A 25294-nucleotide genomic window follows, 5' to 3' on the forward strand; every position below is an offset into this window, starting at 1 on the left:
AGCCGGGGATCAAATACTTTTTTTCCCCCTCACTGTACATGTTTGTGTTCCTGACCCTATAGTGTTTCTTTAAAGAAAAATGTTTCGCTCTCTGTTTAAACTGATTGTTGCACTGGCAGTGCATGTCTTAAAGTTTTGCTTATCTAACAGGCAAGTTCTGCCGCACAAAACATGCACTGCTTACAATATGTTTTGAAATATTTTATTACAGGGTATGTTAGTTTATAATTAAAGAAGACTAGTTACTGCTGTACACATAATGTTTTTTCATACTTTTTCAAACTTTGTGAGAATGTAGATCGGGATCTAATGTCGACATTTGATTTTTAAGGTCTAACATGCCATCACGTGAGCTCAGCTGTGGATGTGGGGAATGTCAAAAAAGCAGCATCTCAGTCTGTGTTTGCAGTGTGCACAGAATGTATGAAAGAACGAAGAATAAAGGATGGAGAGCTTGTTGCTCCGGCAGATGTTTGGCTGTGCCTTAAATGTGGCTATCAAGTAAGACATGGTTTCTACATATTTTCTAATTAGTTGTCAGCAACTTCACTAGCCTGCTGGGTAACCTAACCCTAAAAGAATGTTGCTCCTGCCTTTTCACTAGTGTATTAAAAGAAAGCAGCCTAAACAATAATGATCTCTTACAACTGCATGGTTTATATCAGGGGTAACCAAAAGGTAGATCCCTAGATGTGGTAGAACTACAATTTCCATGATGCTTTGCAGGGGTGTTTTTTTAAAGGCATACAATAGTGCTAGGAATACAGTCGTACATGTGTATTCCTAGCCCTATAGTTCCCTCGCGCCCCACCCATCCATCTCCCACTGGCATAGTAAGGGTTAAAACACCCTTGCTGTACTAAACTGTTCCCAGCGTCGATACCCAGAGTGAGTACATCCAGCGTCAGCTAGGCGAAGAAAAGTCGCCCAACCAGCAAGAAGTGCCTCAAGTGGCTGATGATTGAGTCTTAATCCTGCAATCAAATTATTGTAGTGTCTAAGAAACTGCATTAATTACAGTTGCAGTATTCAGGGGACAGGGACAGTGCACCCAGACCACTTTAATGAGCTGAAGTGGTCTGGGTGCCTATAGTGTCACTTTAAGGTAACCAACACTACTCTTATTATCACTCTTACTAAAATCATTTTTGTGATCAAATATGCATGGTTACCTCTTAGACAACAACACATTAAAAAGGGTTTTGAAGTCCATTGCTATTGTGGCAGTTTGTTATTGGTCCTGTAGGGTTTAAGGATCAGTACTGGGTATGATATACTGATATTTTTTAATCCTATTTACTTGCAGGGCTGTGGTGCCAACTCAGAATGCCAGCACTCATTGAGACACTTTCAATCATCACACCCGGAGCCTCACTGCATTGTGATCAATCTCAGCACGTGGGTGATTTGGTAAGTGAATTGTTTTGCTCAGCATTATGTTTTCCTAAATAAAGTTGCCACTTTTCACATTAAAATTTGTAATTTCCCCATTCTGCTCCCTCCATTTCACATTTTGTTATGAATCATGAGTTAAAGAAACATCAAAGCACCATAAGCATGCTGTAATTATTATGGTGCCAGGAGCGCCCTTGTGTCCCCTCCTATTGTAATCATTTTTGAATGATCTGACTTCTTAACTGGGGTCCACTGCGCGCTGCTTCCTGCCTCCACTATCCTCTCTGCAGAGGTGGAAGTTCCTAAGCCTATCAGCTAAGCCAGTGCTTGACAAATTTGCTTTGATCCTGAAAGCCAGCACAAAAGTTAGGAGCCAGATTTCTTTTTTTTAAACTAACAAAACTTTATTTTCAACAACAAAAATAACAGGGAACACTATAGTCACCAAAACCACTACAGCTTAATGTAGTGGTTCTGGTGTTTATAGCCTGTAATTGCAGGCTTTTAAATGTAAAGAGAAAATGTATTGCTTACATTTCTGCCTATTAACTCCTCTAGGTGCAGTCACTCTGATGGCCTCTAGTGATGTTTCTTAGTGTGCAGCACCTGCGTTCAGCATCTCCACGCTCTGCGTAGATGTACTGAACGTTCCCCATAGAGATGCACTGATTCAGTGCTTCTCTATGAGGTGAGACTGATTGGCGCATCAGCCTCATAGGAAAGCATTGGATTGGCTTAGATCATCAAGATTGCTGATCTCAGCAATGTAGGCAGGGCCAGCTGTGGTGAGACCATCGCAGTGTGGGGAAAAAAGTGAGTAAAAATACCTCTCCCATGAGACTGGAGTGGGACTTGTCACCAAAAATAGTGTTACATGTTTGTATTCCTGACACTATAATGTTCCTTTGAATTTATACATAAAGAAGACAGACACACACTCACTGACAGACACACACACACATTATTTGTTTTGTTTTAATTTAATTTATGTCCACCCAGGCTTCCTACATTTGGAATACCTGAAGTGAATTATTTCCCTGTGATCCAGTGGAGCTACTGTGATCTTGCAACCTTCTCGCTCTGCTCCCTTGTGTGCCGTTTAGTGATGCAAGGGCCACAGTGATGCCGACTCCCAGCATCACAGCATGGCATGCGAGGGAGCAGAGCAGGAGGATTAAAGCGCCCTCGTCGCCAGCCTCCATTCATCACAGCCCGAAGAGGAGCAGTGCTGAACGAGCTGACAAACACCCAGGTGCCAGGACAAAATTCCTAATCACCGCGGCAACCTGGCACGTGGGATTTGTCAAGCCCCGAGCTAAGTCTTAGAATTAGCCAAGTCCTGCTAACAGAACCTGCTTAAGAATGTCCAGCTCTCTGGAGGTGGTATTGGTTTTGTGGGCAGTCCACGATGGAACCAGATTAAAAGTGAAATTTTTCAAAATTGGTTTGACTACTTACATTGAGGGAGATGTAGTTATAGTTTTTGGTCTTCGTTTAAGTTAGGTTGAACCTGATTAAATTTATTTTCTTTAAATAAGAGTTGAGTCCAGTTTGTTTTACCCCCAAAAATTGTCAATTAAATTTAATGTATTTTTTCCAATTTTTCCTTACTTTTTGTGATATTTTTTATTTTTTGTTTTCTTTAGCATATTTCTTAATATATATTTCGTGCAGGGTTGAGTGCTCCCATTTTAAGTGATTCTCAGTTCAATGTAGAGTTTATCTTACCGAAGATCTCTCTGCTTTTCCTAGCTTGCTACTTGTTTACGCTGCAATGACTGGCTCATTTAGTGCTGTGAAACTTGCAGAACTGAGTTCTTTTCAGTTGGGTAAATGCTGCTTCAAATCTAGAATCCATTAAAATTGCAGCACTCGTTGATGGACCACTGTTAGGTTGTCACATGTGTTATAAATTAATGTGCATGCTTTAAAAAAAAAAAAAAAAACAGAAAAAAAAACACAGCTAGTAAATAAATCAATATTAACCTTTTTCCTTTAAGTCCGGAGGGCGTACATTTACGTCCTTTTAAAAGCGGCTCTAAACGCCGCAGGACGTAAATGTACGCCCTCCGGTTTTTATTTACTTACCCGGTCGCCGGCGGTCCCATGCCGGCGATCGTGGCTGGGGGGACTCCCAGGGAGCCCCCCCGCGGCAGATCTTCCTCCTCCGGTCCCTCCCTGTCATGTGAGAGTGAGATCCTTGCGAGGACCTCACAATCACATGGCCGGGATAGCTGGCTTCTGTATTGCCAGCAGGGGTACTTGACAGTTAGTCCCCCTGCTGGCTGGAAATCAAATAAAATAAGTTAAATAAGTGTAAAAAAAAAAAATATATACTATATATATATATATATATATATATATATATATATATATATGATCTAAGTATATATATATATACACATATACACACACATACACTGTCTAGGTGTATTTTAATATTAATATATATATATATTAATATCAAATTACACGTAGACTGATACTGATTAAATATATATATATATAATTATTGTTATATATATATTTATAAATAATGTAAAAAAAATCTGTAAATACGTAAAAAAAAATTCAAATAAAATATTAAACATATAGATGTGTTTTATTTTGTTCTAACTGTATTGTGATATTATATATATATATATATATATATATATATATATATATTTATATCAAAATACACGTAGAACGAAATAATATATATCTATATACATAAATATATACGTATATATCACTTATATATATATATATATATATATATATATATATATATACACACATATATTAATTCTACACATATATGTAATAATTTTACATAATTAGGTATCCTAATTAATTACAATTAGTGGGACCTGCCTGACAACCCATGCCGAAAGTAAAGGGAATTTAATTTGCTAGCACTATATTTAGTGTTTCAAAACAGTAAAATGTATTAAAATGATAATATCGCCAGTAAAAGTGAAGTTTTTTGCATTTTTCACGCACAAACAGCACTTGCACGGACGATATTATTGCTGCAATACTTTTTACTGTTTTGAAACACAAATATTTGTGTTCAGCGAAGTCTCCCGAGTACAACAGTACCCCTCATGTACAGGTTTTATGGTGTTTTCAAAAACTACAGCGTCAAATATAAGGCATTTTTTTCACTTTAAATTCGCCAGATTGCTTACGTTGCCTTTATGACCCTATGGTAGCCCAAGAATGAAAATTACCCCTATGATGGCATACTATTTGCAATAGTAGACAACCCAAGGTATTGCAAATTGGGTATGTCCATTCTTTTTTAGTAGCCACTTAGTCACAAACACTGGCGTTTTTTGCATATTTCACACACAAACAAATACTAACGCTAACTTTGGCCAGTGTTTGTGACCAAATGGCTACTAAAAAAGACTGGACATACCCCATTTGCAATACCTTGGGTCGTCTACTATTGCAAATGGTATGCCATTATGGGTGTAAATTTATTTCTGGGCTACTATACAGTCTCAAAGGCAACGTAACCAATCTGGCGAATTTCAATTTCAAATGTAACACGCTATATTTGACCCTGTAACTTCCCAAAACACCATAAAACCTGTACATAGGGGGTACTGTTTTACACGTGAGACTTTGCTGAATACAAATATGTGTATTTTATTGCAGTAAAAGCAAACAGTATTATGACATTGACAGTTAAAATGTCATGTAGAACTAAAAAAATAAAAAAAATCTTATTTTCTCCCATTTTTGTCATATTAAATTATGTTTCATAGCTAAATATTTGATATTAAATGAAATCCCTGAATAAAATGATATATAATAAGGGGGGGTGCATTTAATATGAAAGAGGTGAATTACAGTTGGACAGACATATAGCGCAAATGCCAGGTTTTGTTTACGTTTTGTTCACAACTTGTACATTTGGCTGCGGTCTTAAGGGGTTAAGAGACTGTGTACATTTTTTTAGGACCTAGTTGTATTTAATATAATTGGTAAAACTGTATTTAACAAAACCTATAATTGGGCCGATCTGTACAAATATTTATCTGTTGTAAACTGCCAACCTCATGTGATCCTTCAATAAATTTATCAAGGTTAAGTGTATACCTTACCCATGCATGTCTAAACTCTGTTACTATATTCAGCTCTACGACATTTGCTTGAAGGTTATTCCATGTATCTCACATGTTCAAACAATTTGTTGTCCAGCTTTAAAACCTGTCTCACCATAACACTTCTTCTGTGATTTATACTTTTCCTCAGTTTCTCTGTTAATGTGTGAAAGTGATATCAAAAGAACCAAAACAAATAAGAGGAGTAGCACAAAGTACTATGCCAAGTTACAATATAACTGTATTATATAAAAATCTGAAACCGTATGTAAAACACAGTTGTAACAAACATACCGTAAGTTACAAATAAACAAAAAGTGCATATATATAAAAACCACATCACACACCAATGGTACAAACACTAAATAAAATCCAGTGTAAAAAATAATCACAGTGAATAAAAAACGTCTCCTGAGGAGGGAGCAAATGTTGAGATCCCAATAAGTTGTAACCTCTTTTTGAAAGTTAGGGGCTGTTGCCCTGGTGCCTTTTAGTGGATCGGGCAAATTTGAGATTTCTGTGGGAAAAGCAAGTCTTATGGCTTGACGGGTGTGTGCAGATCTGTGTTTTAACAATGGATTGATTTCTATTGATGTGTGTATGTAATGGAGGACAGCAGAGAGAAGGCTGTAGAGAACAGAGCTTTCAGTAGCCAGAGCTGTTCATTCACTATTTTTGCTACTAGTTTGGTGTCTTCTCTGGGAAAACCTGCCATATTGGGAGTGCAAATCTCATAGCAATAGTGAAGGCTGCACCCTGCCACTATAGGTCTGAAACCTCTATCGCTTCATCTGAAATGGGAGGTCAGTCTTGGAAGCATAAGGCAACCCAGCTAATGAAGACGCAACGAAGCACACACGGTCAGACAATGGTTGACATTTTTCTGCTATTCGAGAGGATTTATTCTTTAATATCCACTCATTTTTTTTCTACCATTGTAGTGGTTATTTCCTATTGTGCCTTTTTAGCCGCTATTACTTGCTTTTTAAATATTTTTTTTTTTTTATTACTTATTTTGCATCGCAATTAATTAATTTCCCATATTCTTCAGTTGGTAACAGGTTTCTACTATTGACTGTTGGTGGCGTCGATGGCTCTATTTGCTTCATAGTTGCTTGCTTTACATATTTTGTGTAAAATTTAAAAGGACACTAAAGACTATGGCTCATTATATAACCTCCAAAATGACAAGACAATCAGTTAGTTTATTGCTGAGGCTATAGAAGGACTCTCATACAATTTGCTAAGATTTGACCCAATGTCACTTTCTGAATTAGAACATACACTAGGCACAGAGCCCACAGGTAAAGCCCTAGGACCTGATGGTTTTACTAATCTGTATTCTAAAAGATGTTCTAGGTCCTTATTTTTTGGATCTATTTAATACATTTTTTACTAAAGGCGTAATACTCATTCAAATATTACAAGCACAGGTTACAATTTTACCCGAGCTGGACTGGACATCTGATAAATGCTCTAATTTTAGACCCACACAAAGCTTTGAGTGCTGCTATTATGTTACAGAATTTAAATATTTAACATTTTTAGAATATATTTTTTACATTTTTATTTTCCATTTTGTTTTATTCATCTGATTATCTGTGTATTGTGGTTTGTTTCACCAACTAATTTGTACTTCTCTAATTAACATTGTATTTTGTAATTATTTTTCATATTTGATTTTTTAAGACAATTTAAAAAAAATATCTTTATTTACTGTAGCCAGTATATAGTTTTTTTGTTTTTTTTTGTGGTAAATTCTTGTAATTAGACTGGCTTATTAAAAACTAACCACCATGTGGGTAAATATTAAAGTTTATTGCTCACCCATTGCTAAGTTTGAAAATCAAATGTGTAATGTGTGATTTTGTTTTTAAAATATTATTTTCGGATTCATTTTTACTTGATATAATTACCGTGTCATATCCGTTAAATAACAAATATTGGTATTAACACTGATCTTATGAATTATGCATAATATTATGGATACTATTTTTGAGTTCCGATACTAATTTCCTCACCAACATTCCCTGCAATGGCTTGAATACTACTTGCCCTATTTGAAGTAAACAATAAGTGCAAAGAGACGATTGTGTGCCATTAAGACTTTATTTCATTGGATGCTCAAGTTTCACTTACTTACTTCTTGTGTTTCTTACAATAAGTGGCATGATGGATGGCGGATGGCAGATTCACAGCATTAAATATATGCCTGGACCTTTTTCTATGCTTTTACAGTCTCTTTATGGATACTGTTCTTTGTGTCGTTAAAATAATGTTTACTTTATATATTTGTTTTTTTAGGTGCTATGAATGTGATGAAACTCTTTCTACTCATTGTAACAAGAAAGCTCTTGCTCAGGTGTTAGACTTCCTCCAAAAGCATTCTTCTCGAGCTGAGAAAGGTAAAGATCACTTTGAACGTCTATTAAAGTGATGATTGAGTTCCATGCTAGGTAGAGATGCAAATTTAACATTCTGACATTTCAATCTTTTTTTTTTTTTATTATTATTATTATTATATGAATTTAAATTTAACATTCTACTAGTGGATTTGCCAGTAAATAAATAATGGTGGTTATCGATCTTTTTGAAAAAGATCCAAAATCACATACAAAGAATAACACGGTGACTCATTCTTAAATTTAATTCTATATGTATTGAAATAAATCGTTAAGACACTTCCATTAGATTTTTCCTAGTGTCATTGAAGTCTGCATTGCACCAGGGATAACATTGTTGCTAGATGTTTTTTTAAAAAAATTTTTTATTAGGTGCCTTATCAATAGTAAGAGCCTGTTCCATTACGTTGGAAACCTATTAAAAGGGCTTGCAGATCCAATCTAGGGTCCTGACTTATACTTTAAATGTACCTAACTGCTACATCCTTCCTCACAGCAATTACAATGCAGGAGATGTGATTTGATGCAGTTTTATCTAACCCATCTAATGATGCATGGCAGCATCATGCATTAGATATTACATATCACTGGCAAAGCAGGCTGCAGAATGCATAATTTGAGGGCAGTGCAGATATGCATTTACAAGTTGCATTGACTGTTTTTTTACCTAAAAGTGGACACATTATTGTTAGATATAAAGGTTACTGCAGTATCTATGGAAAACAGAAAAAAGGAGATTAACTCTGTGCTGCGTACACCTCATTAACATGGATATTATGCATTGACAAGGGGGCAACCCAAAACATTTGCTGTATTTCTTATACTCTTCTTCAAATACATAGTTGTAGCACTATTTGTGCACTCTGCACCCCTTTCCCTTTTTAATCTGATTACTTTTATTCCTGTGCAATCAGTGTGCGCATACAAATAATGTCGAGAACCAAGTTTCTAGTGCCGGCTGGTAAATGTAAAGGTAAAATATTATTTTGTTAGAATCATAAGCAGTAGCTAAACATAAATGCTTTATTTAAGATATATATGAAACTTACTTGTTAAGTATAGCGTTACAATTAGGAATTTGAACATACAACCTTTCAACAACCCCTGGATGTTGGGCTAAGGTAACATCTCCAGGACGTACTTGAAACCCAGAGTAATCTGAATGTACCTTTCCTGGTTAAATACTTTTTGTTATTATTGTAGAGAATGGGAAGTACAGAGAAACACAAAAGGAAACAAAAAATAAAAACTCTGTCTTGACAGTTTGGTGTCATTACCAAAGCACATTACCAATGTTTTGAAATTGTTCTTGTCCTGTGGTGAAAATAGCCTTAGTCCTAAGAGGGTTAAAAATCACAGTTTGTCATTTTTAGAAAGGTTTCAAGAAAACTACAGAATTTTACATTTTCTTTAGATGAACCAAGTATAACAAACTTTGTCTATGGATAAAATAAATAAATGGAATTTTAATTAAATTAAAACGAAAGTAAAAAAATTATAATTCTAGATTTCTAGCAAAATACATTACCCACTTGTGTATTTTTACATTATTTGTGTGTGTAGTTTCCCTAAATAATAAATATAACAAATACAGTACATAATATAATAGGGATTTTTAAAATGAACATTTTTGCAAGGTTTTTATGTTTTTATTATATTTTGTCCACATGTAGAGTTTATTTTTTTCTTGATAATTTCACAATGTATATTTGTAAGGTAGTTGTGGTGAATTTGTCCCATGACCTTTCTAGTAATGTTCACTATGTACAGATTTTTTTTTTGTTAAAGTATTTTATTATAAATGATTATGTAATTTTAGTATGGTTTATATGGACTTTTAGGAATATTGTTTTTCTGTAATCGTTATAATAGTGTGGGAGCGGGAACCCTGATTTTCACACAGTCTCTTGGAAAAATTTGCCTTCATTTCAGCTGTAAAAATGTGCAAATTACATTACTGCAGCATGAAAGACTTCAGTAATTACATTAAGCGGCAGGGATACAGACAAACGCTGGGTTCCTGAAAGAATGCTTGCAGCTGTGAGAGTCTCACAGCTGATCCCAAGGGTTACAGGATTCACCAATCCATGCATACTGTGTTTGAGAGTGAGTTCATGTTTAACACACTGAAAGAAAAAGGAAAGATAGCTTTCTAGTGAGACCCACCCAGGAAGAAGTTGTGAGCGAGGTTAAGAGCCTTCCAGGCCTTTCAGGGAGTGGCAGGTGTAATTCTAATCTTCTTGGCTGCCATTGTAGCTTGACATTGAAGTGTTTACTTGTCTAGCAAGTGTGTTACTTGTTATCATACTGGGAGAAAAAAGAAAAAAAAAATCTGATTTGTCAGCATGTTGTAGTGTTTAGCATTGCTATGCATACAGCCCCTGCCGAGCACCATACGTTTTTGCTTCTGAACAGAAGAAAAAACTAAATCAAATCAATATTTGGTGTGACCACACTTTGCCTTCAATACATTTAAATAATAGTTATTTTAGTGCCACTACAATGACTATTAAAATGTGAACTCGCTTGCCAGCGTAAGTGTTAACCCTATGTTAACAATTCACTTTGCTACTTTCAGTTAAAAAAGGCAAAGGTCTGAGGCCCAATGTTGGTTTTTTTTTTCGTTTTGTTTATTTTTTTTGAGCCATTTGGATCATAGAGTTAAAATGTGGTGCGTTCGTGAAGTGATTTGGGGCATAGTTGGTTCCCTCGGCAGCCTTGCAAATAAAAACAGGGCTACTTCTGTGAAATGGCACTGCTTCCATTTTGCAATCGACAGACCTCTAGTGACTGTGATTAAGACAGCGGCTATGGGCTACAGTTTAATATATTTTTGTCTTTGTTTGTATACACAATATGCTGTTGCCGGATGCATTGAATTCAGTGCTTCTTATAGAGATACAGTGTATTGTGGTGACAGCCACTAATGCCCTGTATGTTCACAGTGGTTCCCAAGTAGTTTGACAAAAGTCATCAAACTTAGTGATTTAACTAAGATCGGCTGCTTTCAGGAGCTTGTCCAGGTGATGGACTCCAGGTAAGGATAATTGCGATTTTAAATATTTGTGTTTAAAGTCCCCCACTTTAAAATCTAAATGGATATGGTACAGAAAGGACGAAAACAAGTTTTATTAGATTGTTCCTTTAATGTAGAACTGACATAGGCGTTCTGGATCTTTTATAATCTTCCAATACTTTCATGATTGGAGAAGGAATTGGTATAGACTATATGCACTATTCTATCTATCGTTACTGGGCAAATTTAAGTTTAAACACTACCACAAACAATGCACCTTTCATTTAGCAAGCTTCTCTCTCCTTTTTTTTTTTTTTTTTTTTTTTTAAAGCACATAATATGTTTAAATTTCAGTTACTCCAGGATGAATACGATGTTTAATTATCAGAATTTTACATGATGCAAGGTTTTAGTATATTTTTTCTGTCTTTATTTTGGCACCTGCACTTTTAATTTAGGTGTATTATACAAATATGTCTTTAAAACCGTTATAAATAAAAAGGGAATGATTCATCTTTTGCTCAGTGCAGTGCATTGAGTTTTTGCTACAGATTCTATAAGCTTTGAGATATAACATTAATTAAAATTTCCCTGCAAGACAGAGCGAATTTCACCAGCAAGGATAAGTCCTTGTGCTTTACAGACAACATGTTGTGTGCAAATGATTTGCATATTCACATATAGCTCCATTCACACTGCATAACTAGGTTGTTTTGGGTTAAATATTGTTCTTGATGTATAGCAAGTGTTGAGCTTTTTCTATTTTATTTTTTTATTTCCCTCCCACAGTTAGGTTTTCAGGTAGGTTTATTGTCCTTATTATATGCCGCAGAATGGAATATTTTTATTTTAATTGAAATGCTTGAAGAGTTAGTAATACTGTGTGATGCTGCACAAGAAGAGGTTTGCTAAGAAAATAAATCTATTAACTGTTCTCTTACAATGTAGACCTTATGCTGAACGGCTTTGGAGGTGTGTTCAATAGCAAGAGATTTGACCTTGAAGCAGAGGTTGCATATACAATACTTGGAACAAAGATTACTGTCAGAAAGGAAAATAGATACAAATTTGTTGTTCACAAAAGACTTGTGAACAAATGTTTTGGATAAAAACAATGTTTTTTGTTTGTTTTTTATCATTTTTATTAACATACAAGTATTGTTCTATTAACTTCTTACTGCTACTGTTATGGATTTCAGAGGTTTAACATAAATAAGAAACATGCCAAGCAGTATAGCCACTAGGTTGGTTAGGGTGACAGGAGTGTCCTGGTACCCCCCAAAGGTAAGCGGTCAAACCATTTTGTAATGGCTCTTACTTTACCTTACTACTTCTTACCGGAGGTCTCCTAATGAGTAAAGCATTGGCCTAGAGCAATTAGCTGATGATTTTCGCTAGTATGCTAGGCTCAACTCAGGAGAGCTATTGGAAGCTCCTAGTAGGGGTTCCTGGCTCTTGCGTCCTGCAGAGAGGACACTGGAGAGGCGAAACTACAGCACTGACGTGAACTTCTGGGAGGTGAAGAGCCAGGGGTTGAACAAAGGATGCACCCATGTGGGGTAGCATCAGATAAAGGTCTACCCTCTGCTGCAACCCTGGGCCACTGCACACCAAGTGGCGATGTCACCATTGGGGGTCTTTGCTAAATATGCAAAGAATCTAAAAGGTGACACAGCTGCTTTAATTTATATGTATCGTATTGAGCAAGGATTGCCATGATGCTTGCGACAGAAAGCACGGAAGAGATTTCTAACCTATGGGCCCATACATGGCAAATCACATAATTACTCATGTAATGTGCAGTTATTTGTATTTGTTATTTTTAAGCAGTTCCATATTTTGTGTGAAAATGTGTCCCATGAAAAAACACTGGGAATTTGAAGACTTTGTTAAATTAGTAAGGTGTAGGTTGGATAAGTTGGGGATACCTAATGATAATCTTATAAAGTTTCTTTTTTTTTTTTTTTTTTTCATTGAGCATGTAGTATGAGTGTGAGATATGGCTTGTGTATACCATTAAATCTGGAAAATATTTTACCACTTGGTCCATTCTTTTATATGACATTATATTTAAGATTGTTTTGATGTTGAATTTTTACTTTTCCACCCTGTTGTGACTGTTAGTTTATTGTCACTTGCTATATGTTCATTTAAATTCATGCAGAGATAGCATGAGATATCCTTTGAGAATCCAAGGCTTTCAATACATGATTTGCCCTACATGTACTTGAAACCAGAGAATATCTAAATTAAATGTACCTTTCCTGGTTACTTTGTTATTATTATATGTGCAATGGGACTTCCATAGAAACCCATTACCATTGCATCTGAGTGAAGAGTTATGTCGAGGACAACTTCTCTCGACATATGGTTGTGTCTCAAGATTTCTGCACAGAGACACAATTATAGTCCCAATGTGAAGTATTTAACTTATTAGCAAGAGATCCAACAAGTCAATCCTAGTTTGGACAGACAGGCTTGGAATAAGCGAAGGATAAAACAGTATGAGACACAAGCAAAGACAACCACAGCAGTCAAATCACATTTTCATTAATCAAGCAACAAATTAAAAGCCATACTTGTAAATTTGGATTTAAATGAACTGTCCAGCTTGAGAGAACTGAAATTGAAATACAATGTATCATGGAAATGCTTATGCAGTATAACTAACATAGGTCTCAATTTAATATTGTTGGCTAAACTTTTTAAATGGTTAAATTTTTTTGAATAAATATTTAAAATTATTTTCAGAATATTAAAATATCAAACAATATATCCAATAAAAAGCGATATCAATATGTTACAAAATATAGAATGTGATGGCAGATCAGAATCATTCGGCCCATGAAGTCTGCCCAAGTTTTTAAATACTCTCATTAGGTCCCTGGCCTTATCATATAGTTAGGATAGCCTTATGCCTATCCCACGCATGCTTAAACTCCTTCAACGTGTTAACCTCTACCACTTTCACTAGAAGGCTATTACCTTCATCGACTACCCTCTCAGTAAAGTAGTATTTCCTGGTATTATTATTTTTAATGCAAAAACAAGGAGTATACTAACTAATTACTAATAAAAATCTATATATTAGAAGGGGTCCTAGGTGAACCTCACTGATCACCCAAATAGTGAGACAAAAAACAAACAAAGTGGAACCCACATCTAATGAGCATACAGTATATGTATACCTGGGAATTAGACCAGAGTGAGATATTCTATATACAATGATGTTAGAATCTAGAAAAACACAAATTGAGAATCATAGCATAACACTGTTGTATGTTATAAGTGAATACGTGGTAGTGATGTAACACTCACAAACGAAGGTGGAAATCAGGCCTCTCACCCCCTTGGGGTATATATGGAGTATGAACCTTGGTAACCGCTTCCGATGCACAATTGGAGAAGGTATGTATCTTTAAGAAGTGGATAAGAGAAAACCATACATGGTGAAGTATGTAGTAAAAATTATAAAAATAATTTATTGGATACACTTACAAACAGAAGGCAATTCTGCGCATATCTCCACTCTTGGTGGAACTCCAGAGCAGCATGGAACAAACAGCACGATTCCAAAAGGGAGTAACACGACCAAGGGAGATCAAAATACAATATAAAATAAAATAAAATTTAAGAACAACTTGAGTCCATATATCCAACGCGTTTCGTCCAGGTAAACTGTCAGGGACTTCTTCAGGGATATGTAGAGGGTCATATGAAGGGGGATCTTCTTATACCCATTGCAATTCTTCATAATGCCGATCACCGGCAGCGTGCGTTTCAGTGTGGAACGCAGAACATATTTTCTGTGACGTACATCCGTTTGTTGAGCGCATGTGCGCTGGGAATCTATGAAAAAACGCTCGAGACTCGAGCAAGTGTAGACACAAAAGGTGGAGATCAAAACGACACATTCATGGGTTCTTTAGTTCTCTGGTGTTTTGATCTCCACCTTTTGTGTCTACACTTGCTCGAGTCTCGAGCGTTTTTTCATAGATTCCCAGCGCACATGCGCTCAACAAACGGATGTACGTCACAGAAAATATGTTTCTGCGTTCCACACTGAAACGCACGCTGCCGGTGATCGGCATTATGAAGAATTGCAATGGGTATAAGAAGATCCCCCTTCATATGACCCTCTACATATCCCTGAAGAAGTCCCTGACAGTTTACCTGGACGAAACGCGTTGGATATATGGACTCAAGTTGTTCTTAAATTTTATTTTATTTTATATTGTATTTTGATCTCCCTTGGTCGTGTTACTCCCTTTTGGAATCGTGCTGTTTGTTCCATGCTGCTCTGGAGTTCCACCAAGAGTGGAGATATGCGCAGAATTGCCTTCTGTTTGTAAGTGTATCCAATAAATTCTTTTTATAATTTTTACTACATACTTCACCATGTATGGTTTTCTCTTATCCACTTCTTAAAGATACATACCTTCTCCAATTGTGCATCGGAAGCGGTTACCAAGGTTCATACTCCATATATACCCCAAGGGGGTGAGAGGCCTGATTTCCACCTTCGTTTGTGAGTGTTACATCACTACCACGTATTCACTTATAACATACAACAGTGTTATGCTATGATTCTCAATTTGTGTTTTTCTAGATTCTAACATCATTGTATATAGAATATCTCACTCTGGTCTAATTCCCAGGTATACATTATTATTTTTAAACCTTTGCCCCTCTAATTTAAGAATATGTCCTCTTGTTGTGGTAGTTTATCTTCTTTTAAATATTAGAACATCTAAATATTTTTCATAATTTTAAATCATTTTAAAATTTGATCTAAAAAATATTAAATCATTTAAAAAACGTATCCAACAATATTAAATGAAGACCATAGTCTAGTAATACTGATTATACCAAAATTAAGTAAGATATGTGAAAGATCCAAGTATTTAACTACATTTATGTAGATAATATATAACATGTAAAGATGTATTTGGTGTACATTATAATGGAAAAGACTGGTGGCATGATATTCCATATCTAGAAGACCTTTTCAGATATGTTTTATGTGATCGACCAGCACTCGTTTCTTCTATATAAAATCTAGAATAAAAAGTGGTTAATCATTCTAATATATGCATTTATTAATTGCTATTTTTTGGACACTTTTAAAAACTTCAATAAGAGCTATCTTTTCTCTTTTAACATGTTTTTCGATGTGCATTTGTATTCGGTGGAATGCCATTTGTCTTTTTTCTCTACGAGTGCTTTAGACATCATTGTTGTTTTTTCCCTCCCTTTTAATGTATTCACGCATCAGGCAAAACAAATATGATGTTGGTACTTGTGTGAAGCTGCCATTTAACTATGAAGTGAAGTGCGTTTATTGAGTTTCCCCTGCAGACATGGTCCGTTGTGGCAGTACTGTCCATATTTGGTGGCCATGCAAGGAGAGCCAGGTGGTGCTGCAAACCATAGCACAGTGAAGCGTGTTCAGATCTAAGTTTGACATTTGTCATCCTGTACTGCTGCAGGGAAGAGAAAAATCTGCTTTTCCATATGCTTCGGATTTCATTTTTGCCCGCAGTTTTGTCCAGATGGCCTCTGAAATTTGTTTACATTTTTACTTTAAGATGCCTCCCCAGATGTTTATAAATGCCGATGGAGAAGACAACAACTGTGTTCACCAATATCCCTTGAATTACTGTGTTTTAGACAGACTTAAAGTAGTTTTTTTTTTTCTCTTCTCGACATCAATATATATCTAAATGCAGATCTATATCTATACAGAGAGTAAAACTCTTGCGACCCAGTCTGTTAAAATTAATAAGCATTTTTATGTAAAATTTTATCATCTTATTTTTGGATCATGAGCTTTTTCTGCAGTGCTATAAAATGTGTTCAAGAGACATCAGAATACATTCAAAAACACATGTTGGACCTACAGGGACCAGAAGTAGTATGTATGTAAAGTGCCACTTCCCATGATTTGTAATATTATGTTTGTTTATTTGTTATATTTAACAAATGTGTTTTCTTACAAATTTAAATGATAGAAATACACACCTTTTGATCCAGTAAGTTGCCATCTCCACATTTGCTCCCTACCAGTTTTTATCCTGTGCTCTGTCCTTTGCACTCAGTCTGCATAGAGAAAGCATACAGAGAGGTAAAGAAACATAGGGAGTTATGTATAAAAAGTGTCAGTTCTAAAAAATAGGGTAAACAAGGAAACATGGCAGTCACCAATGCAGTGTGCATGCTGGGTCTACTGGTTTCCATGGTAACTGTCACACTTTTAGCGCTTTAAAACATTTTTAAGAACACAAAACATTTTATATAGTCTCACCAATTTTTCTATTTTGCCTCCTAATTTGCTATATCCTGGCTGATTGTGATTTAATAAAAAATTGTGATTGTGATTTAAAAAAATAAAATTATTTAACTGTTAACATGTTTTTAAAAGAAAACTGAACATAACACAAAATAAAGTTTTTATTTAAAAAAATAAATAGCAATATATTATTGAATAAATGCCAAGTGAATATAACGATGTCTTCAAAAGATTAACATTAAGTATACGATGGATTCAGTGGTATCTCTCTGTCCCACATTTATAACAATAGAATGTACGTAAGAATAAATCTCATGGCTTGGCTGATAGTTGATGAACAGATCATTTATGTAGTACTGAAATGTATATGTAGTAGCATATTGATTTAAAATATTATATTAAAAGTGAACCTGATATATAACCATGAGAGACACCAGCAAAGAAAACCACAGCTAAATGGCCCCTGTACCCTGACATTAAATACATAATATATTCCAGGGATACATGATGTATTCAATGTAAAATATTGAGCTATACTAACCATATATTCAATTTAAGACTTTGTTTAATTAGTAAGGTGTAGGCTGGATAATGTAGTGACACCTAATAAAACTCATATAAAATAGAAAAAAACATTTTCCAAAAAAAAATATATTTATATTTTTATTGAGCATGTGGTATGAGTAAAATATATGGCTTATCTATATCATCTATAAATCTGGAAAATATTTTGCCACTTAGTACATTCTGCTGTATGACATTATAATAATATATGATATATTAAAGATTGTTTTATTTTTTTATTTTCCATGTCGACATCTCCTGTGCTTCATCAGTGTTACTCTTTCGGTAATGCCAACTTTTTGACCCTCCTGGTCCCGTCTGTGGTTCGCCCTGCTGGGCCACACTTCCCCAAGCATGGAAAATCTCCTCCATTTTGTTAGTCACTCTGTTCCTATCCTCCGTAGCCAGCATTATCAGCGTTGCCTAGGAAGTCACCATAGGTATGCACTGTGGTTGCTATGCATGGTGAGTAGAAGGACCGCCTATGAGAGGTCTTTCTGCTCCCTTTGTCAGTCAATACTTTGTCATCAAGTCTATGCTGAAGAATTGACTAACAGGTCTGAGAGACCTATTTTTATATGGGTTTTTCTTCCAATCTATAAATTTGCAAGCAAATCTTCTAGAACAATATATAGATAGCAATGTATGATCTTTCAAAAGAGCATAAGTTAAAATAGGCATGACCAGTATCCTTTAAGAACCCTAATATTTAACAAGTCATCTACTGGAGTGATATATATATGAAAATGTTGGAGATGTGTCTATGTGAAAGTGGTGCCTGGTTAATGTTTCTCTGTTGCAGAAAATAATATCCTATACATTATTTTCTCTTTTATATCTCTGTCTCTTGTTTATTTCTCAGCCTGTATGCTTTCCACACCAGTAGAGAGTATATTGCTAGTACATAAATATTTTGTCCCAACATTTGTGCACCTTATCCCTATCGACATACGCAGCAGATGCAGTTCTAACCTGGAATGTATTACTGTCTGGACAGCAGTGTCTGATCACTGTACTGGAAAATATTACGTGCGACTTGTCAGTCTCATTTTAATTAAATAGAGTTTTTGGAAATATAATTATAGTTTTTTGTTTTTCTGGTTCGAGTGGCAAAAGCTCAAGAACTCCCCGTGGAGGGCCTCTCCTGGGTGCTGTTCAGCAGAACCACCTTTGGCATAAACATTCCATTAACATAAATTGGTCTGTGTTCTGTCGCTAGAACTATTTAATGAGACATCAGTCTTTAACTCATTAGTACAGATATGTGAGCTCATATGTCAGAAATCTGGATTGCAGAATCACTATTCTTGGCATTTATTAAGTCCATAACTCGTTTACATTGACATGCTGTTAATCAATATTTTTAAACTCGCTAAATGTCACTAATGCTCATCTTAAATGCGGTGATTGCCACAATGTGGAACTTGCCACTGGAATTTCAGACTAAACCATAGATCTTAAGTTTTCCCAGGTACCTTTAGGCTACAAGTTAATGACCCAAAACTTGTTTTTTCCCCATTAATTAGAAACAGAATTTAAAATGCAGAACTAATGTACTGGTTATTGGTTTTACATATGATACCTTTTGAAACTAACCTCTGTTTTAGCAAAAGCAGAGAACAACCAGTTTATATCTTGAGCAGAATCTGAGAAAAGTACATTTTCAAGGCCAAATATCAATATGCTTAGATTCTTGGTTGATGGTGATATTTTCATTGAACTTGAGAAGGTCATTAATAACTAATCCGTTGACATGATGGATTATTATGGATTATTTATTTTAACAAATCTTTTTTTTTTAAAGAAAATTCACAGTAGAATATCTTAATATTATTGTATTGTTTTGTTGTTTTTGTTAGTTTGACCCACAGAGTGCAAAACTATTCAACACAATTGTACAGTGGTTAAACACGTTTAGGTGTTCAGTGTGAACCCCATAATGTGGGTTCTGGTTAAATGCTATTTTATTATTATTATATTTTTATTTTTTTGCATCTGGCCACATCAATCCTTTGCCACTGGCAATTGAAAAAATATTGTCATCTGGTACAACATATGTTTTTGCATCCAGATGTTAGATGTGTTGCTGAAATCTCACATGGGATTGTGTTTGTTTCTTGTTTTATTTTTATGTTGCTGCATTTCGTAGATAGATTTTTCTTTGCTTTAACCATGGGAAATTAACAGGAGAGCTAGCACTCACAGATTGTAAGCTCTTCTGTCTATCTTTCTTTATCACTTCATTTAATAGCCGTGTTCTACAAAGATTTATTTGTATTTATAAAAAATATTTATTGTATGCGGTTAATTAGTTTGATATTATCAAAAGTATATGTGAAATAATCATTATCTTGCATTGGAAAAACTGTTTTAGAAGGAGTATGTACATTTGTAGAGCAAGTTTGTAGAATACATTTTAAACGGTTGAAAATGAATCCAGTCATAGCAGTAAAAAACGGAATGTTTGCTGCTCAGCTCAGAGCCCTATGCTTGTAGTATTCAGACTAGGCTATTTGTAGTTTCCTTGGGGAAAAAACAGACACACAAAAAACAGACACAATGCGGGAACTGAACAACAATAACAGTAAAAGAATAATAAGCATGAACATCAGCGTGAGGATAAGTAAGAACTCACAATAGAATTAAAAAGGAATTTATTGAATCAGCAATAAGGAGTATCAGTAAATGTAACGATGGCAATGATTAAAAATTGCAATAATTTAAGCAAGCTAATGTAATAACAGCCAGGCAGATAAAACAAAACCTCTGTAGGCAGAGAGAAGAGTTGATTTTAAAAGAGGTCACAGTTTACCAGGAACCATTAATTGTTCATTTAAATTATAAGCCACTCAAATCCCCACAATTATTTACTGCATTTCATCCAGGTTTGGACCTAATCATAGACCAGAGAGAACAGCGGACTCAGCTGGCCCTGTTTGGCATGTAGTTATGTTAAGCACAGTTTAGATAGCTGAGGGTGTTCGACTGGCTTTTTGTTCCTAAAAGTGCTTCACTTTTGGAAGGAGGTGTACAAAGTTACTTGCAATCCACTCGGATCACTATTGCTATATCATACCACCCTACTTATTAAGGCATAGGAACTCTGTAGTCATCCGCCTGACTTATACGGTTAGATTCACAATACCAGTGACGTAGAAGAAGAGATTAGACAATCTGAAAGCATGTCAACCACAACCCAGAGCGAAACACTGCATTACACTACTCGCTGGTTCCACTAACTAAATTACATTAGCCCCAGGCCCTGCTGGCTAAGAGTGAAGGTTTGGGATAGCCGAATTCTGGTCCCGTTTGTGTACCCTGCTAGGGGTAGAGAACCCCCTTCCTTTGTGGTGTTTCCAGGCTCTCTCCGAAACATTTTTTTTTTCTATCTATCCCCTCTTATTTCCTGTATCCTCCCTTTCCTCATATATTCATTTGCCTTCATCCCTCTATCCCCTTTTCATGTTGTTCTAGGCACAGGACAGCCAATGAGCACTGTACTTTTTATTGTCTTGTTGACTGTTCCTGGGTACTATTTTTAGTTTCTTTTTTTTTTTTTCTACTCTGGTTTATTCCATTTTACTACAAATGGAAATAGAAAATGAAGACATTTTGTTCTTGTACAAATTTTGTGTGCACATGTAAATTTACTGACTTATACTAGTTACTGCTAATTTTAAAAGTCCTTTTAAAATAATATCTGAATATTATTCTAAATAAAAAACTTTTTCCCTATATTTAAATTTAACGTTCCAGGATCTTCTTCCAAGGCAATAAGGCTGCCAGAAAGAATTGGTGAAACTTATGGTTCTCAGAAAGGAAAAAGCATTGAAAACACGAGGTGTATGCCAGTCAAAGGAATCAATAATTTAGGGAACACTTGCTTCTTTAATGCAGTCATGCAGGTAAGGCATTTTTTCCTTGTTTTTTTTCCTCCAATTAAATAATAATTTGAATAAAGATTTTCTGTGATTTGAGTTTTACCCCAATTTTTTTTTTTTTTTTTTGTCCGTCTATTATGGTCTTTCTTTGTCGCACAAGATAAAGGAGAAGCTTCCTGTATGGACATTGAAAAAAAAAAAATACATATACCGTATATACTCGAGTATAAGCCGACCCGAATATAAGCCGAGGCCCCTAATTTTTCCCCAAAAAACTGGGAAAACTTATTGACTCGAGTATAAGACTAGGGTGGGAAATGCAGCAGCTACTGGTACATTTCTAAATAAAATTAGATCCTAAAAAAAATATATTAATTGAATATTTATTTACAGTGTGTGTATAAAGAATGCAGTGTGTGTGTATGAGTACAGCGTGTGTATGAGTGCAGCGTGTGTATGAGTGCAGCGTGTGTATGAGTGCAGTGTGTGTGTGTGTATGAATGCAGTGTGTGTGTGTGTGTATGAGTGCAGTGTGTGTATGAATGCAGTGTGTGCAGGGCCGGTGCAAGGATATTTGCCCCCCCCCCATATGTCCTGACCTCCCCTCCTCCTCCCTCAGTGGTCCTTACCTCCCCACCCCCGTGTTCCTTCACCCCCCTCCCCCAGTGGTCCTGACTCACCCCTCCCCTAGTGGTCCTTACCCTCCCCTCCCCTAGTGGTCCTTACTTCCCCCTCCCCTCCCCTAGTGGTCCTTACTTCCCCCTCCCCTCCCCTAGTGGTCCTTATCCCCCCCTCCCTCCCATAGTGGTCCTTATCCCCCCCCCTCCCTCCCATAGTGGTCCTTATCCCCCCCCCTCCCTCCCATAGTGGTCCTTATCCCCCCCCCTCCCTCCCATAGTGGTCCTTATCCCCCCCCCTCCCTCCCATAGCGGTCCTTATCCCACCCCCTCCCTCCCATAGTGGTCCTTATCCCCCCCTCCCTCCCATAGTGGTCCTTATCCCCCCCCTCCCTCCCATAGTGGTCCTTATCCCCCCCTCCCTCCCATAGCGGTCCTTATACCCCCCCTCCCTCCCATAGTGGTCCTTATCCCCCCCTCCCTCCCATAGCGGTCCTTATACCCCCCCTCCCTCCCATAGTGGTCCTTATCCCACCCCCTCCCTCCCATAGTGGTCCTTATACCCCCCCCCCCACAGTGGTCCTTATACACCCTTTTTTTTTTTATTTTATTATTATTTTTTATTATTATTTCTTATTTTATTTTTATTTATTTTTCGTCCCCCCTCCCTGCTTGATACATGGCAGGGAGGGGGGCTCTCCTTCCCTGGTGGTCCAGTGGTAGTTCAGTGGGGGGGAGAGGGGGGCTGGCAGAGCTGTAACTTACCTGTTCTGCAGCTCCTGTCAGCTCTCTCCTCCTCTGCGCCGTCCGTGCAGCTCCTTCTATCAGCTCACACTGTAAGTCTCGCGAGAGCCGCGGCTCTCGCGAGACTTACACTGGGAGCTGACCGAGGTGCTGAACGGACGGCGCGGAGGAGGAGAGAGCTGACAGGAGCTGCAGAACAGGTAAGTACAGCTCTGCCAGCCCCCCTCTCCCCCAGTCTGTATTATGGCAATGCAAATTGCCATAATACAGACCTTGACTCGAGTATAAGCCGAGTTGGGGTTTTTCAGCCCAAAAAATGGGCTGAAAAACTCGGCTTATACTCGAGTATATACGGTATATGATATCCGTTATATGGAATTTATGACTACTAAAATAGTATTTTTCAAACAAACCCACATACCATCTATAATACATGACTAAGCCCTTTTTTGGCCAAATCAATAGGACGATTTATCAAAATGTTACGTTCTAAAAAGATTCACATTTCGCTTTATCATCAATGGAATGTGCCTGCTGGTTCCATTAATTTCCATTGTGATTTCTCCACTTTTAGAACTTAGACCACTTTATAAAACAGAACAGTTTACTAAATATCTCTCATTGTACATTCAGGGCCTACCTGCCCTAATAAACTCAGTGATATAGTGTAACAATGCCTTGAGTCGTATTCTCAGTTGATATTTTGTAGTTCTCAAATCAGTCCACATCCTTGAGGACCACCAGTTATCTACAAACTTAGAGGTGATTCAGGTTTGTTCAAATGAGGTTATGTACAAATCCTGGACCGTTAATGCTCATTTTTACTGTGTTGCAAAGCGCAGTTCTTGATAAATATTTCTCTGTTTTCCGAGCTATTTCTCTGTTTTCCGAGCTAGGGTACATGGTTGCACAAACATTTCTGAAGTACCGTTTTTCTGTCTCGTTGTGCTGATTATACTGTATGCAGCTCTGCTAGGGATCTGTAGTTCAGCTTTTGACAGTAGTTACATTCAGCAAAAAAAAATCTTTAAAAATTTCACAGTGAGCTTAGGTCAATTGCAGGGATTTTTGCAGGCTTGTACAGAGAGACAGAGGCATTACAATATACTGAAAGACTTTCTCTTATTTGTTGGTGAGCCATTCTTTCTACACTTAATATTTTATCCTATACGTGGACTTGCATTTATTTGCTGTGCTGGATTCCTATGCAATTAATCTTACTGTAGTTTTATGAGCTAATGGAGTCAGGTTTAGAATGTGTTTCATGGTTGAGCGCTGTTGTTGGAAGTGGTAAGTGCTCTTGTGATTATAAGTGGAAGCCTTTGTACACCATGAGGCTGTTTGGGTTACGCTAGTGAATGCAAATCATATCATCAAATATACTTGCTACACAAGTGTTTTCCCTTAATAATCAGTTTTGGTATTTTTAAAAAAACATTTTGTCCCTGAAATGTTGTTTTCCCGTAAAATATATTTTTCTGCTCTGTGAGATGGCAATCCCATATGATGTTACAATAGTTCCATATGCAGAATGAGGATTTTCTCTCAGGAATCAGGATGTCCATTGGTTCTCTATAACGAGCTAGATATGTAATTTAAGGGAGGTTGTATAGTGGATTGAGAATGCAGATTAGTGGGTAAGAGATAGTTACTCAGAGGGAATTCGACCACTCCATAAAATAAAGCTTTACATAAATGTTTTAGAGTAAAGAAAGAAAAACTTGAATTCATACCCATGAATTTTTGGCAAGTGAAAAGGGACAGGCCAGCTTAAAAAATTGCCGTTTTGTTGGTGGACTTGAATACCTCATAGGCACAGCGATCAAACCTGTTGGTAGTCTCTAGGGCAATTCTTGCAAATTCTCAGGTATTGCAGTGTATAGAATCCGTTTATTTTGGTAACCAACAGACCAGTTCTGCCACTTTGGAATTAGACTAGCTGTGCTAAATATCGTATCTGTTAGTACTCAGTTGTCAGAAAAATAGCTATATGGGATCTGATCTATCTCACTCTGGATCTGAGAAGAAAATGAGAACTATGTGATTTATAGTTTCACTGTAACCAGAATACGTTCCTTACACCCCTCACCTGTTTAGATTTGTAGTTAAAATATTCCAGGTGTGAACGTCCCATCTTACACATATTTGATTTAAGAAAAATAAAAAAACACGCACTCGTTTAAAACTGTAAAAAATAGGTTAATAGAAGTCTGCTAACAAAGTTCTTCAAGGAAAAACAACCGGTACATCTCTGATTAAAAGAACACTTTGAGCACTGTAACCACGACT

At 36.4% G+C, this 25294-nt stretch overlaps 1 protein-coding gene across 1 annotated transcript in view; it reads left to right on the plus strand.

Moving 5' to 3' along the window:
- The window catches only part of USP45 (ubiquitin specific peptidase 45), a 110811-nt gene that overhangs the window by 8127 nt on the left and 77390 nt on the right, over nucleotides 1-25294 (plus strand). The window contains exons 3-6 of the mRNA XM_063443559.1: nucleotides 332-501; nucleotides 1307-1410; nucleotides 7797-7897; nucleotides 21520-21668. Coding sequence (XP_063299629.1) covers nucleotides 332-501; nucleotides 1307-1410; nucleotides 7797-7897; nucleotides 21520-21668 — 524 coding nt within the window. The remainder of the gene's footprint in view (nucleotides 1-331; nucleotides 502-1306; nucleotides 1411-7796; nucleotides 7898-21519; nucleotides 21669-25294) is intronic.

The sequence above is a fragment of the Pelobates fuscus genome, chromosome 2 (genome assembly GCF_036172605.1).
Source record: "Pelobates fuscus isolate aPelFus1 chromosome 2, aPelFus1.pri, whole genome shotgun sequence".
NCBI classification, from domain to species: Eukaryota; Metazoa; Chordata; class Amphibia; order Anura; family Pelobatidae; genus Pelobates; species Pelobates fuscus.